Source organism: Sarcophilus harrisii, chromosome 2, assembly GCF_902635505.1.
Source record: "Sarcophilus harrisii chromosome 2, mSarHar1.11, whole genome shotgun sequence".
In the NCBI taxonomy this organism is placed as follows: domain Eukaryota; kingdom Metazoa; phylum Chordata; class Mammalia; order Dasyuromorphia; family Dasyuridae; genus Sarcophilus; species Sarcophilus harrisii.
In genome coordinates, this window is record NC_045427.1 from 307,082,220 (window position 1) to 307,098,884 (window position 16,665).

At 42.3% G+C, this 16,665-nt stretch overlaps 1 protein-coding gene across 4 annotated transcripts in view; it reads left to right on the forward strand.

Annotated features, from left to right (window-relative positions):
* The window catches only part of MIDEAS (mitotic deacetylase associated SANT domain protein), a 135,882-nt gene that overhangs the window by 114,179 nt on the left and 5,038 nt on the right, over positions 1–16,665 (forward strand). For 2 of the 4 annotated variants that reach the window (XM_031952548.1, XM_031952547.1), the window contains exons 5-13: positions 3,188–3,254; positions 3,752–3,814; positions 4,035–4,177; positions 4,350–4,453; positions 5,442–5,517; positions 6,170–6,258; positions 11,140–11,289; positions 13,029–13,223; positions 14,488–14,681. In XM_031952548.1, coding sequence (XP_031808408.1) covers positions 3,188–3,254; positions 3,752–3,814; positions 4,035–4,177; positions 4,350–4,453; positions 5,442–5,517; positions 6,170–6,258; positions 11,140–11,289; positions 13,029–13,223; positions 14,488–14,681 — 1,081 coding nt within the window. Of the gene's footprint in view, positions 1–3,187; positions 3,255–3,751; positions 3,815–4,034; positions 4,178–4,349; positions 4,454–5,441; positions 5,518–6,169; positions 6,259–11,139; positions 11,290–13,028; positions 13,224–13,627; positions 14,042–14,487; positions 14,682–16,665 lie in introns of those variants that run through there. The other 2 variants (XM_031952550.1, XM_031952549.1) reach the window with 2 other exon arrangements.

The window sequence follows — 16,665 nt, forward strand, 5'->3', positions numbered from 1 at the left end:
GTTCGAGCTGGTACCGGGCGGTTTTATTTCATTTCTAACGTTTTTATTGGTTTTTTTCTCTCACACCTTTCTCCCCATCCTGGCAAAACCAGCCCGGCCCAGGCTGCGGAACATTCTAGTCTCTGAATTTAGTTGCTCTGGTGGTTTAAATGCTTCTGGCTGCGGGGCCTAGGGCAGGCCCAGACGCAGCCTGCTGCTCTGAGTCAGGCTGGCCCTTGGAACCCAGGGAAGAGTTGACATGGAGGGACTGAGCTGATGACTTTAACCCCCCCCCCCCCCCCCTCTAGTGGTTGCCCAGGAGGACAATCGCGTTGTCATGGATTTCTCCCTCTCCCACACCGCCTTCCCCCTTCCCCCCCCTCCGGTGACAGAGTCGCGGGGGCTCCCCGCGCCCTCCTTCCTGCCCCGAGCCCGTTCAGAGAGTCCGGGAGGCGGCTTCCGGAGCTAGACTAGAAGGCGGAGGAGAGCCAGCCGGTCAGCCGATGCTGGGTTAGTCGTTTTTCCGTTGCGCCCCCCCTCCGTGGCCCTCCTCGGCGGGGGGCCCTTGCCTGCCCCGCTGCATCCATTTTGTCAGGCGGTCGGGTGCGGTGAGGCTCTCGCCGGCTCCGGGCCCGGGGGGTAGCCTTATCTGCAGGGCGAGCCCGGAAAGCCCACCAAGAAGTGGGAGTGAGAACTTTGCAGTGAGGAAAGGCTGGTCAGGCCGGCGGGGACCCAACCCGAGGGGCACGGAGGCCCTTCAGAGGAGGAAGAGGCCCCTGTCATCCGGGCCACCCCCCGCAGGCTTCAGGCAGGAAAGAGGCCTCGCCCCTAGCTTTGGTTTCACTCTTAACTTAGCCACTTCTCCGTGACCAAGTCCCCGGTGTTTCCTCGGTAAAGAGCCTGGAGTGGTTTGCCATTTCCTTCTCCAGGGGGTCCCCGGTTTTCCCCCTGAGGAACTAAAAGCGACTTGCCCACAGCCACACAGCCAGGAAGTGTTATAAATGTCTGAGACCGGATTTGAACTCGGGCCCGCCTAGCTCCTGAATTTGTCAGGCATTAGTGATTTATTAGACAAAGAAGACCTGGGAGAAAGTACCTTGTTTCAGAGAGAGAGAAGAGTATGATCAAAACCACCAGGGTGAAAGTAGTAGAGGTGACGAAGGGACCAAGAGGAGTCTGGCTGAATCTTAGGGAGGGCAGCGGAAAGATAAGGGAGGGCCAGATCGTGGAGTGTCTTGAAAGCTTGGTTAAAGAGTTGAGATTTTACTCTATAAGAATCAGACTATGCTTTGGAAGCTTTTTTTGTTAAGCCCAGAAGAGAACAGGATGTGCAAAAGACAGTTAAATCAGTAGCTGGCTGCTGCTGAGTGAAACAAGAAGAACCAGGAATACATTGTGTACAGTAGCAGCGAGATTGTGCAATGCTCAACTATGAAAGATTTGTTCCTCTCAGTGGTTCAGTGATCCAAGGCAATCCCAATAGACTTTGCACAGAAAATGCCATCTGCTTCCAGAAAGAGAACTATGGAGATAGAATGTAAATCAGTACTTGCTGTGTTCACTTCTTATTTCTATTTTTTTTCCTCTCCCATGATTTTTCCCTTTTGTTCTGACTTTTCTCTCCCAACATGATTCATAAAGAAATGTGTTTTTAAAAAGTTAATATGCATTTGTAACCAGAAAAAAAAAAAAACATTAATAAAGAAAAAACCAGTAGCTGAGAGGCAGCTAGATAAATTCAGTGGATAGAGCACCAACCGTGGAGTACTGGGGACCTGAATTCAAATCCATCCTCAGACATTTAACATTTCCCAGGTGTAACCCTTAGCAAGTCATTTAACCCCAATTGCCTTGCAAAAAAAATCAATCAATCAATAGTTGAGGTCGGAGAAGAACAGTTCTTACACTTGCTATCTTGAACTAGTCTCTTCGCTTCACAGTGCTTCACACAAGACTTTTAAGTTTCTGGGGATTTGTTCATTTTCATTAATGGAGGGAGTTTTCCACCCTTATCACAATTCCTACGCTTAGGTTTTCACCCTTTCAGAGTCCTCCCTTCTCAATCAGACTATATTTCATCTAAGAGATTGGATCTGAAGGAACCATTTAGGACATCTTCAGTATTCCACCCAAGAGATATTCCCATCTCTTAGGGGTTTTAGATCATTTGGTGGCCAGTACTCTATATGGTTTGCAAAGCATTTTTGTTGTTTTGTTGATCAATTGTATTTAATTCTTCCTGACCTTATCAACTCTAGTACATCAATACATTACCCTTTCCTTCTCCAGTGGATTAAGGAAAATACAATTTGCCCAGGGTCACACAGCTAGTAAGTGTCTGAGACAGGACATCCAAGTCTTCCGCACTCCAGGCCAGGGGCTCTGTCCACTGAGCCACTTTGCCATCTCACAAAGCACTTTACTTTAGTAATTCATTTGACCCTCAGCACAACCCTGTAAGGTAGGTGTTATTACTATCTCCATGATAATAATTCCTCACTGAGGGTGCTTAGAGTAATTACACGGAGGCTAAACCTGCTTTGGTGACTTGCCCAAAATCAGACCTAGTAAGTATCTGAGTCAGGGTTTGAATTTAAGTTTTGAGCACTTAAGCTTGGGGTGCAGCCTTCCTTTCTGTTGAAAAAGTCTTTGCTGTGGAGCCACAGTGTTTTCTACCTGCCTCAACAGAATAGAAAGCTGAATTCCGAGCTTAATTAAGAGGTAGTAGAGTTAATAGCTATGTTTAATTGTCACTTTACAAACACTGTTTTCACTTGATGTCATTTGCTGCTAGTAATGCAGCAAGGCTGAGCCCCAAATTCTTAGTCCAGGAAGCCCCTGAGGTTTATCTGCAACAGTGTAGGTTGGAGATTGTTTTAGAATAACTGTGATTCAGCCTCTGCTTGGAATGCTGGGGAACACAGTGATCTTGGGATAGAATGCACCAAGCAAGGGTACAACTAGGAAGGAGCTTCCTTAGAAGCAAGTTTCCTGCAGGAAGCCAAAGGGTAGAGATACTATATCTCTTCTCTTCTCTCTCTCTCTCTGTCTTTCTCTGTCTTTCTCTCTCTCTCTTCTCGCTCTCTCTCTTTCTCTCTTTTTCTTTTCCTTTTTCTCTTTCTCTCTACCTGTTCTCCTTCCCTCTTTCCCTCCCCCCTCAGCTCCTCATGTTTTAGACTATTTTATAAATGTGTTGTTTATCTCTCAGACAGTGCTGAAGTCACTCCACCTGTTCTTTCTGTGATGGGGGAAGTTACACCTGTCAGCATTGAGCCGTAAGTGTTTCAAAGACTACCACCTCTACCCCCTGGCTGCCCCAATCCTTTGTGCAAAAATGATATTTTGCCTTTCTTTTCAAGAAAGAAAAAAGAAGTGAAAATGGGGATGATCCCTAAATGTGTTAGAATTCTACCATTTACTTACTGTTGGGGTGGAGAGCTCCCCTCTATTTGAGAAAAGTAACTGGCAGGTCCTCACAGATAATAGTAAGGGGTGGGTGGATAACGCAGGAATGAACCTTAATCTCCATTAAGGACCGCTTTCTGCCTGTTGTAGAGTTGCTTATTTCAGACCTGCCCCATCTTTGACTGTAGTGCAGGGTTTAGGGCCAATTTCCACTTATTGGTCAATCAGTAAACATTTATTAAGTGCCTACTCTATGTCCAGGCAATGCGCCAAGCTTATTTTCGATATATTGATGTCAATCTCTAAAACCTCTATTGAAGTTTCTCCTTTATCTCCTACCAACCTCCATTTTTTTTTCTTTGCCCAGAAGGCACAGGCCACCACTGACAACAGAAGACAAGTTTTCCCCTAGCGACCATTTGACCCATAGGTAGGGGCCCACTGAACTTCTGCCTCAAATGGAGCCATGTTTGTGGTTGTATCTCCAGCCCAATTTTGTGCGCTCTCAAATCACTTTCCTCTTCTACCTCTGGGGTCAGGACCTCAGGTCCTTATCTTGATGGGTAGGGCCAGGGCCCAGACTGAGAAAAACTACCATTTCCATTGAGAGAGCCCAGGTGCCATATCACTTGTCCTTTCTTCTCCTGCAGTCGAATCAATGTGGGGACTAGGTTCCAAGCCGAAATCCCCCCAATCCGGGATAGGGCCCTGGCAGCTGTAGATGAACATAAAGCAGACCTGGTCTGGCAGCCGTGGGGAGACCTGGATGCTAGCAGGGAGACGCAAGGGCAAGGTGAGGAGGGCCCCGGGGCTGGAGGGAAGGGTCCAATTTTCTGAATTCTTTCTTTTTTATTTTTTATTTTAAACCTTCTGAGTTTCTGAATCAGGTTTTTTTTTTTTTTTTTCTTTTTTTTTTATTCCCATCTTCCTTGGGGGTTTCTCTGTGGACATCTTTCTGGAACCAGTGGAAGACCTTCTGACTGCTGCCTGCTCTAGTATCTTTCCTGGGGCTGGAACCAACCAGGAGCTAGCCTTGCATTGCCTGCATGAAGCCAAGGGCGACATCTTGGTGAGATGGGGTCCAGAACAAGGAACATCATGTGTAAGGTGGGGAGGGGCGGAGGGTGGTGCTGTTGTCAAAGGAGAGGTAGGTGTCTGAGTAGAGAGGGGCCAACACAAATTGCCCATCAAAAGGTAAGGTCGATGTGGGCTACTTCTCTCGGTTCTGCCCCATCCTACAGTGGCACTCCACGGCAGAGAAAGACATAGGGGCCAGTGTGACCAAGGTTATACCAGCTGGCTGCCTTTATTAAGTGTCCAATGTGGCAATGGGCTATACTATGTATCTGGGAGGGCTTGGAGGTGGAAGAAGGGGAGACTGTGTGTCCCAGAGAGAGGGTAGCAAGGTGGGAGTGCTTTGCTGTCGCTTGAAAGGATGATTGGTTAGAAAGAGCCCTAGAAGAATTTTCAGTCTCTTTCAACCACTCCCCTGAGAGACTAATCCTTGGCATGTTGTTTTATGGACAAGAGTATGGTAAAGAGGGCCTCAGAGTAGAATTCAAGTGACTTGGGATCATAGGATTGTAGATTAGGTAGTTGAAAAACATTTTCTAGGATTTTCTTGGCCCCTATTCCTCTCATTTTGCTCTTGAGGACGTTGAGATCCACTTAAGCTAAGCAAATTCCTTGAGGTTAATAGTGAGTAGCTTTGGATCCCAAGTCCATTGTTTTTTGTACTATTTTCAATTACCTGAGTTCTGGTTCTGTGTCTGCTCCTTGTATTACCCTGGGCAGGCCACTTTATTTCAGTGAACTTTAATTTATATATAGGTCAAATAAAGCTAGACTAGGTACTAAGAAACCCTTCTGCTTGACATTCAGTTCAGCCAGTCTCCACTCTGCAAAGGGAAATACTTTTTTCTTGGGGATAGCGAGAGAGCTCAGAGATGGTTGTCTCAGGGCTACTAGGCCTTGACCTGGCTACTTGGGACACTTTGCACAGTACCAGGACTCTCTCTAGCTCTGATTGGGATCATGAGCTTCCTCTTTCCTCTCAGGCAACACTGACCAAATTGCTGCTCAAGAAGCCACTTCGACCTCCCGATCACCCACTGGCAAATTACCACTATACAGGTGAGTGGGGAAAGGTAGCGGGTTGCCTCTTCATTTGCTAACAGGATCTATGGAGCCCCTGCTGTGTGTATGGTGCATTCTGTCCTAAATATTGGAAGGAGAGGAGAAAGTTTTGTATTATGCAAACGTGAATGGACAACAACACAAGTACCGTAACTGTAAGGAGTGAGAGGTTGCTAGAGAAAATCAAAAGGGTTGGGGATGGGTGGGTATTGTATGGGTGATGAATTCCAAGATGACACTTGAAGGTCAGGAAGGACACAGATAGGATAGTTCCTTTGCAAGCTACCATCAGCAAAGTTATAACCCTTTTCATCCCATTCCTAGCATTCCTAGCACTATGGAGAGACCTGGGGTAACCTGAGTTAGGTTCATCATGGCATCATGGGAAAATATATGAGACATACTCCTTAACCTCATGAAGCTTGCAGATTTACCCTCAGCAAGTAAAAAGAGTTGAGTTTCAGAATGATAAGGTATCTGCTCCGTCAATGTAGACTTAGATCTCCAAAATGATGGGGAATCACTTAGAATGGAAATAGTTTCTCAGCCTAGTCTCCCATGTCCCTCTAAATGGTACTCCCAGGAATTTCTTTTGAACTGAATTGGTTTTTTATTCTCTTCTCTTTCTACTCTTCCTACTTCATCACAGGGTCTGACCAGTGGAAAGTAGCTGAAAAAAAACTATTCAATAAGGGCATTGCCATCTACAAGAAAGATTTCTTCCTAGTGCAGAAGTTGGTGAGTTGGGAAGCATTTTTCCATATGGGAAGAAATTCATTTTGATTCATTACTATATAATATGTTCAAGGTATTAGTTTCTGGGAATAAGAAGACAAAATAAAAAAACCTAAAGAGCATATATTCCACTGGGAGGTTCAACCTTTTTTTTTTTTTTTTTTTTTTTTTAATAGTAATAGCTTTTCGTTTTTCAAAAAATATGCAGATAGTTTTCAACATTCACCCTTGCAAAACCTTGTGTTCCAAATTTTTCTCCCTCCCTTTCCATCTCCCCCCTTTCCTGGACAAGCAAGTAATCAATTGTAGGTTAAACATGTGCAATTCTTCTAAACACATTTATCATGCTGCACAAAACAACAACAACAAACAAACCTCCCCCCCCAAAAAAAAAAAAAAAAAACAGATCAAAAGGGGGAAATTTGAGAAAGAAAGAAAGCAAACAACAAAGGTAAAAATACTGTGTTGTGATCCATATTCAGTCTCCATAGTCTTCTCTCTGGAAGCAGATGGCTCTCTCTATCACAAGTCTGTTGGAATTGGCCTGAATCACCTCATTGTTGAAGAGAGCCAAGTCCATTACAGTTGATCACCACATAATATTGTTGCTGTGTACAATGTGCTCTTGATTCTACTCAATTTATTTAGCATCAATAATCTGTAAGTCTTTCCAAGCTTTTCTGAAATCATTGCTTCTGATTGTTTTTTATAAAACAATAATAATCCATTATATTCATATATCATAATTTATTCAGCCATTCCCCAGCTGGGGGACATTCACTTAGTTTCTAGTTCTTTGCCAATATGAAAAAGGCTGCTACAAACATTTTGCATCCTTTTCCTAATAATTCCAAATTGCTCTCCAGAATGGTTGGATGCATTCACAATTCCACCAACAATGTATTAATATTCCTATTTTCCCATATCCCCTTCAATGTTAATCGTTATCTTTTCCTGTCATCTTAGCCAATCCGAGAGGTGTGAAGTGGTGAGGTTCAACCTTTAAACAAGTCATTCAATTCAGTCTCATTTAAGGAGGGAGAGAGATCATACAAACATCTTGGGGGTTGGGAACAAGGATCAGAAAAGACTTCCGTCAGAGTGGGTAACATCTGAACTAAGCCATAAAGAATTCTAAGAGACAGAAATGATGAGGGAGTGCCTTCCAGGACTCGGGGATAACCTGTGTGAAGAAAGAAAAGCTGGAGCAGCTAGGTGGTACAGTACATAGAGCACATGCCCCAGAGTCAGGAAAACCTGAGTTCAAATCCAGCTTCATATACTTATTAATTATATGACCCTGGAAAAGTCACTTAATTCTGATTGCCTGGATGGATGGATGGATGGATGGATGGATGGATATGGCATGCTGAGGTCCAGAAAACAGCTGCAAGTGACTCGGTTTCATTGCAAGGAAGACTGTATGAAGGATAAAAATCAGGCAAGAAATGCTGGAAATAGACTATGTAAAGAGAAAGTGGTCTAGGCGAGAGTATTAGCCAGGGCCACTTGGAACTTGGCTTCTGACCATGACAAGCCTTTACAGCTGCTTAAAGAGCAAACCTAAGAAGGGGCAGCCAGGTTAGAGCATCCCCTCCACTTTCATTCTAAAGAATATAGCATCCTCCCCCATTCCTCTCTTCTTTCTTCCTGCTTGCTTCCTATTCCCTTGAGAAGGTGATGCACTGTTTGGTCTAGGCCTCTGCCTCAGACCAGTGAGGACCCTTTGGATTCAAAGCTAGTGAGAGCTGGGGAAGGAAAGGAAGGCAGTAGGCAGAAGTGATTCATTGCCACATAGGTCAGAGTGCTTGCTGCAAGGTGGTAATTAGCAGCATCAGACAGTGAGATCACTCTAGACTGAGGGGGAACAAGCAGATAAATGACTTCAGATCCAGCAGGTAGCCTGGGAATTAGAAACTGGGGAGTACTTCTGTTCCCTCACTTTACATGTTCTATCATCAATCCTGTGAGCTCTGGCTGCTAGAGGTGTTGCTGGAGGAAGAGAACATCCCAGGCACTGGGAAACACAAAAACAAAGATGAAACTAATTCTGTCCTCGAAGAATTTGTGTTTATGTGTCTGTGAAATAATGTATGTACAGATTAGCACAGAGTAAATGCAAAAATACTTTGAAATAGCCCAGAAGACAGCAATAGCAAAATTCCTACAGGTAAAGCCTCAAAGGGGCATATGAATTGGTCTCAAATGCAAAAGGTTCTCTTGGAAGAGCACAGAAAGGATATTAAAAGAAAGATAAAAGATAAATGGGGAAAATAAATGAGAGCTATGTAGAAGAATTATGAAAGTTTTGAGGGGAAAGCCAACAGTTTGGAAAAGGAAGCACAGGGATGGACTGAAGAAAACAACTGCTTAAAAATAGAATTGGCAAAATTGGGGGGGGGGGGGAATGGAAATCCACTGAATGAAACAAATTTCCTTTAGAAGTATAATTGGCCAAATGCAAAAGGAAGTAAAAAGCTAACAGAAGAAAATAATAAATTAAAAATTAGAATTGGGCAAATGGAAATAAATAATTCAATGAGACATCAAGAATCAGTCAAATAAAACAAAACAAAACAAAAAAATTTAAATAGAAGAAATTGTAAAATACCTCTTTGGAAAAACAATTGATCTGGAGAAGAAAGTTAATCTAAGAATTATTGGACTACTTGAAAACCATGATCAAAGAAAGAACCTGGATAACATCTTTCAAAAAATTATGAAGGAAAATTGCCCCGATTCTAGAACCATAGAATAAAGTAGTCATTGAAAGTGTTCACCCATTTTTCAGCAATGAGGTATGATTCAGGCCAATTCCAAAAAACTTGTGATGTAGAGAGCCATCTGCATCCAGAAAGAGGACTGTGACAATTGAGCATGGATCACAATAGAGTATTTTCATCTTATTTTGTTGTTGTTTGCTTGCTTTTTTCTCATTTTTTTCCCTTTTGGGGATCTTTTTTTTGGATTTTTGGATCTTTTTTGTTGATTTTCTTGTGCAGTATGATAAATGTGGAAATATTTTTAGAAGAATTACACATGTTTAACATATATTGGATTTCTTCCTGTGTAGGAGAGAAGGTGGGCAGAAGGGAGGGAGAAAAATTTGGAACACATGGTTTTGCAAAGTTAAATGTTGAAAACTATCTTTGCCTGTTTTTTGAAAATAAAAAGCTATTATTTAAAAAAAAAAAAGTGTCCACCAATCACCTCCTAAAAGAAACTCTAAAACAAAAACTCCAAGGAATATTGTAGCTAAATTCCAGAATTATTAGATCAAGAAGAAAATACTGCAAGCAGCCAAAAAAATACTTTGAAATACCACTGCATCTGTGATTTCATCAACATGGGTTTTCCCTCCAATCATGGATATTGCAGTCCATCCATACCTGCCCATTTTCTAGGATTTTTCTGTGTCATCCCATAAGTTTGTCACAAGGAAACTGGGGATCTTTCTCTTTTTCTTGTCATCTGAAGGAAAATGCTAATGGAACACACAGGCTTTCCTTAAATCATCCCTCATTCTAATCAAATACAACCTGTAATCATAATAAGTACAAAGTAATTTTAATGAGAGGGAGAAAGTATTAACAGTTGGGAGGGAGAAGGGCAGGAAGAGTTTCATATAGGAGGTGCACCCAAGCTAAATGGGAAAACTTGCTGTGAGTTTTCCCTGATAAAGCTCTAGACAGATTAATTTCTTGGGTTGAATACATAAGAGACTAAGCCAGAAAATTATTAATCATTGATTAATATGTATTAGGTAGGGAATGGAGTGTGTACTTGAATGACTCGATGCAGTCTTGGGAAGGGAGCATGGAATGCCAAGCTTCCCTTCCATAAAGGAAAAAAGTATAGGTAATAGTTCTAAAAACTGAAGAGGCCACCAGCAAGTTTACAGATTTGCTTTGTCTTATACTATACTTGTGAAAAAAAATCAATGTGTAGTTAGTAAAATCCTGGACTCTTATATGAGAATGTAAAAATATTGATTGTGGCTTTATACCATGTAGGGAGAGATCTAAAGTATATAAATTTCTGAAGTAGACTAAAACCTAGATATTTGTATTTCTAAGAGCAGGACTTCTCATCCCATAGCTAAAGGAAGGAAGGAAAGGAGGGAAGGAAGAAGGAAACAGAAGGGAAGGGGAGAAGGGGGGGAGGTAAGAAAGGAAGGAGGGGGAAGCGAAGAAAGGAAAAAGGGAAATAAAGAAATGATCATTTCTCTCTTCCCCCACCCCCCATATAATTCTGGGTTAGACTTAAAGATGACCACACTTTCTTACCTGAGACATAGGTCTCACTTTAATTAATATTCTTAGGGACATTAGATTCTCTCATTTAATATGTTAGTTTATTGGTGAACCAGTTGTAAGAGTGTTCAAAAATACAAAAACATGTGACATATCCTTTCTATATTCATATACACATACCCCATATAGATATAAATTAATATAAATGCCTATAGGTAGAGATGTAAAAATATAGAGAAGTGTGGTCACAGGCAAGTGACTTAATCTCACTGCTGTAGTAATGTGCATGTGCAGTATTAAGGCATGAAAACTTTTGGGACATGGTGGGGAAGAGAGAGATAAGACACAAAAAGACACACACACACACACACACACACACACAGAGAATCAATGTGAGAAGAGAACTTGGAACCCGTTCATTTGCACGTCAGTAACTCCAAATTCCTTAGTTTGGAATTTAAGGCTCTCCACTTCTAGGTCTGAAACGTACTCACTCAGAATTTTCTGTGCTGTTTGCAGATAGGTATTGGAGAGGGTAAGAGAGAACGGCAAAGGGAGAAAGGGGAATCGGACAAATGAAGCTAAACAGATCTAGGGACTCTTAACCACCTTTTTTTACCCCCCAAATCAGATTCAGACCAAAACAGTGGCCCAGTGTGTGGAGTTCTACTATACCTACAAGAAGCAGGTGAAAATTGGGCGAAACGGGACCCTAACCTTCGGGGATATTGATACCACAGATGAGAAGCTGGGTCAAGAGGAAGTAGAAGTGGACATTAAGGTAATTCCCTCTCCTCTTTTGGAATTCGATTGCTTACCAGTCCCTCGGGGATGTTGAAGTGGGAGGAAGGGGACAGAATGCCAGAGTGCCCATTCTTGAGGAGTTAATCTTGTGTCAATTTTATGAAATACAGTTTGAGTTTCTTTTCCTGAAAAGCAGATTGGTGGGAAGAGGGAAAAATGGAAGGAAGATTGATTAGGCATTTGCTAATTTCCAGGTGGTGGGCAATTTGGTGGCACAGTGGATAGAGCACTGAGACTGGAGTCAGTTTCCTCTGGCCTCAGATACCCCCTAACTCTATGGCCTGGGCAAATCACATCACCCCATATCCTTTTCCGTAAAATGAGCTGGAGAAGAACATGTCAAACCACTCCTGTATCTTTGCCAAGAAAACCCCAGATGGGGTCATAAAGAGTTTTAACAAGACAAAACAATAACAATACATTTTCCAGGCTCTGTTAAATGCTTTTTAATTTAAAAAAATAATAATAATAACTTTTTATTCCCAAAATACATGCAAAGATAAGTTTTCAACATTCACCCATATAAAACCTTGTGTTCCAAGTTTTTCTCCCTCCCCTAGATAGCAAGTAATAAAATATAGTTTAACCACATGCAGTTCTTCTAAACATATTAAATGCTTTTTAATTATATTATTACATAATATTAATATGTTGTTAACAACGATAATATGTTATTATATTATTTCATTTTATTCTCCCAACAATCCTGTGCTATTAATATCCCCATTTTACAGTTGAAAAAACTAAGGCAGACAGTTGAAGGGACTTAGCCAGCCCAGAGTCGCACAGGTAGGAAGCATCTGAGGAGGAATTTGAATTCAGATCTCCCTGATTCTAGACCAAGTGCTCTATCCACTGTGCTACCTAGCTGCCCAGTGCTAAAAATTATAGTAACATTAGAAGCGGTAGAAGTATGTCATGTTTGTGGAACATTTTGGGAAAGTTTTCAGAGGGATTTCATGTGTTTTATCTCATCATATCATGACAACTCTTGTTAGGAAGAAGCAATGTTATCCTTATTTCACTGATGGGAAATGGAAGTGGGGTCAGGGCTGAAGAAAGGGACATTTCTTAACCCTGAAGAGGATAAAGTTGTGGATGTCTCCATTGAACATGTACTATTGAGGAAGACCAGTGTCTTCAGGTGTTTGAAGGAAGAGAGTTTAGACCAAGTGTGGTGTGGCTCTTATAGCCAGAAATAGGAAGAGTGGGTGCACATTGAGGAGAGACAGAATTATGATTGAGATAAAGAAAAAACTTCCTAATAAAACATTCCCCCAGTTGAATGGACCATCTTGGGAGGTACTGAAGTCTCTTATCTATTAAGGTCTTCAGGTACAGGCTGAACGACTGCTTGGTTAACGTGTTGTAGTGGGATTTCAATGCAGGTACAGATTAAATTAATGACTTTTGAGGTCCTTTCCAATTTGGAATCCTTCAGCTAATTAATGGCAGGATTGGAGACCGGAGTTGTCAGAACTTTCTCCTGTGTGACCACATTAGAGTCCCACTGTCAGGTTTCTTTTGTGATGAGCAGCCTGTGGAGAAGGGCTGGATCCATACTAACATGGGTATAATTGTGTGCCTTGTGTCTTCCTTCTTGGTGCTATACCAGCTCTAAAATAGGAGTCTCTTTCTAAAAAGAGTCCTCTAAGTAATAAAGTAGAACAGGATTAACCAAGACCTGGCTTACTCTTTTATTTTTACAATTTTAAGAGTTCCCAGAGGTTGACAAAGGCCCAGCCTCCCAGAAGGGAGGCCCCACCTGAAGAATGTACAGTAGCCAAGAAGGAGGTCAAGAAGGAGGATGGGGAGGAAGAAAGGAAGCAGGAAGAGCAAGAAGAGGTGCGAGAGAGGAGCCGGAGGGCAGCTGCTGTCAAAGCTGCCCAGACGATACAAGCCAATGAGGCGGTGAGTGTGTCCTTCCTTCTCTGGGACCAGCTGGGAGCTTAGAGTATCCCTCAGGTCTCACACTTGGTATGTAGACAGGTCTCTAACACAAAGCTCTTAAACTGTGAGTTAGGACCCCATATAGGGTCTCGTAACTGAATGTGGGGGGTCTTGAAATTATGGTTTATTATTAGTAAATGTTTGTATACCTATCTACCTGGGATCACGTAAAAGTTTCTTGGGTGAGAAGGAGTCACAAGTGGAAAAAGTTTAAGAAGCACTGATCATACACAAAATTAATGACAATTAGCCCCTTCCCAGCTCCCTAAAATGTTGCAGGTTTAAACTGGTTCATGCACATAGGGCCCAGTTGCAAGTTGGCTAGTATGGTAAGAGATGACTAAAATAGAGAACTTTGCTTTCAGGTGCTTTCAGGTCACAAAGACATTTGAAGCAATACTGCAGAGATGGCGATAAGATCAGGTCCAAGCAACATGGACCTTGAGTTTAAAGCCCAGAGGAGGATGGTTAGAACTGGCCTTTGGAACAGCAAAGAAAAAATTTCTGGGGATGGGACTTAACTGGGAAGTATTTCATTTGGAGGGAGAGTCTTTAGGAGGTGGGCTTCAAGCAGTGACTCCTCAGAAAAAGGGCTGTTGTTAGCTTTTATTTGGGGAAGAGTGACTCCAAAAATAAAAAAGCCAGAAAGAAAGAAAAGCATCAGTGAAATATTTGAAAAATACAGACAAGAAAGCAAAAGGAAGTTTATAAAGAGATAACAGACCAGGGTAGTACTATTCATGTCAATTTTTTTTTTTAATTTTTGCTGAGAAAATTGGGGTTAAGTGACTTGCCCAGGGTCACACAGCCAGGAGGTGTTAAGTGTCTGAGGTCAAATTTGAACTCAGGTCCTCCTGACTTCAGGGCTGGTGCTCTGTCCACTGCACCACCTAGCTGTCCCACCATGTCACCTTTTATAAAAAACAAGCTATATATGGTGGATTCATGATCTGATATTATAATTCTTGTTTTCTGCCCTTTTATGTATCTAGATAAATTCATAACTGTAGTTCAGGTATATGAACTGAATTTAGCAAAAAAAACAGGAGCTCTGAACAGATAGCTTCTAGGGCTTCCTGGGAAAGCAGGTACTTAGGAAGTCCCCACAGAATTCTTTGCTGTGGACTTGGTACTAAGCAGGCAAAAACTAGGGCCATTGTGCTCTTCTCCCACAATAGCTCTTTTATTCCAAACTGATGCGGTTGCCTCGTCTTCCCCTGTCTAGATCAATGATGTCCTCATCCTCAGAAGCCACGAGTCCAGTGCTCCTGGGGTGGCCAGCAGCCGAGCCGTAGAGAAGCCCAAGGAGAGCTCTGGGAAGTCTCGAAGAGCTGGACCCATCCCCGAGAAGAAGACTCCAGAGACCTTAAATAAAAACCAGAACCAGGACAGCACGTTCCCTTGTAAAAAATGTGGCAGGTATGGAGACACGACTGTTTTCCAACTTACTGGCAGTGGCACGACTGTTTTCCAACTTACTGGCAGTGGGGTGGGCGGCTGGTACTGAGAACTGGGAAAAAACCAAAGTTTGGGGTTCTGGGTGGTCAGTGGACAAGGTGATGGGCAGAGCGCTGGCTCAGGTGATGAGACGGCAGCTAAAGTCACTCTGCCCCCTTCTGGAAGACTGGAGAGAGCATGATGGTTATGGCAGCAAAGGTGTCATGACATCATAACGATGGCTCGGGTTTGCATCCTGCCTCTGACATTTGTCCAGGGCAGCTGATCTCTCTGATCCTCAGTTTTCTCATCGACAAAATAGAGGTGACGTCAGTAGTACTTGCCTCACCTCAGATGAGATGATGTATCTCAAACACATGTCCTAAATAGACCTCATCTCTTAGCTTATTTCCCAGGCTGGGTTAGTGTCCCCTCCTTCATATCTCTTGTGATGTTTATGTCCTGGTCTCCTCTGGACATTGCTGCTGGACACTTGCCAAACTATATTTTGCAGGACAAATGGGGAAATTTCATAGAAGACAATGGGACTAGGTTGGAGCCTGGGCTGTTGTTAGGCCTAGGGTCTGACATGCTTTATTAGTTCAGTAAGATTCTTTATTATTTTATTTCTTTCTTTCCCCCACCTACCCTCCATTTACTATGTTTATACATAAAACAATTTTTAACATTTTAAAAAATTTTGAGTTCTAAATCTTTCCCTCCCTCACTAGTTTCACCCCTGCCGTTGAGAAGGCACATGTGAAGTTATAGGCAAAACATTTCCATAAAAGTCATGCTGTAAAAGAAATATATTCCTTTCTCCCAATTCCCCTCACCCCCCAAAAAAAACTCAAGAAAAATAAAGTTAAGAAAAAAGATATTTCAGAAAGACTCCAATGAAATATTTTGGAACTTGTTGCATCAAAATTATACCCTAAAGAGAAGCACTATGAAATGGTGTGGGTGCAGGACTGAGTGAGAATAGCGACAATAGTAACACAAAGGACTTAACGCTGACAGATGATGGGGTCTGCTTTACCCATTCTGCCTCTGGTGGAGTTGTTTACTCTGGCTCAGCTCGTTCAGTGTTTTTACTATATGTCAAGCACCTTGCTAAGCATCGGGAAGTACCAAAGTGAGCTATTCCTGCCTTCCATGGAGCTTATATTCTGATAGAGGGGTCACAACACAGTAAGGTAATGGGTTGCCAGAAAAGGGAGGCTTTGGGTTTGGGAAGACTAAAAATGGTCAATATAGTCCTAGGGGAGTCTAACTGACCTACTCTTTTCAAAAGCAGTGGTGGAATTGATTTAGTCATGATTCCCAGAGCAAGAAGTGGAAAGAGCTAATTACATAAACTGAGGGCTAGATGACGTGAACAGAAGGCTGGATTGTATGTGAAGCTTTGTCTAAGGGCGGCAGTATTTGAGCTATGAATCACTAATCATGGCAGCTCCATACCTGTTGGGGGGAAGGAGGCGGGGGGAGTTTCAAAATGGAGTTGATTAAGTACCCTCTACCCCAAGATCTTTGTAGATTAAGTAGTCTGTGTGGTGAAGGTGACCTGGAGCCTAGCTGTTGGGTGAGATGAATAAAAATGCTGCTGCAATCAACCACGTAACCCCTGGTTACCTTTTGGTTGTAGAAATTATTCTGTTTATTTCATTTCATACAGGTCTTCCCATGCTTTTTTGAAACTATCTCTTTCATTATCTCACAATAGTATAATAAATGGTATTTCATCACATTTAGCCATTCCCCAATTAATAGGCATCAGGAGGACATTGGGTTAAGTAAGGAATGAATACATAGGACTATAAAGAGTTAGGAGGAATAGGAATCTTAGAAGCCATTTAGTTTAATTCTCTCCTTTTGCAGTAAAGGAAGCTGAGACTGTGGGAGACTAAGTGTGACTAGCCAGATAATAATGATCAGGATTGGGATTTTAATATATATTTTGAATTTT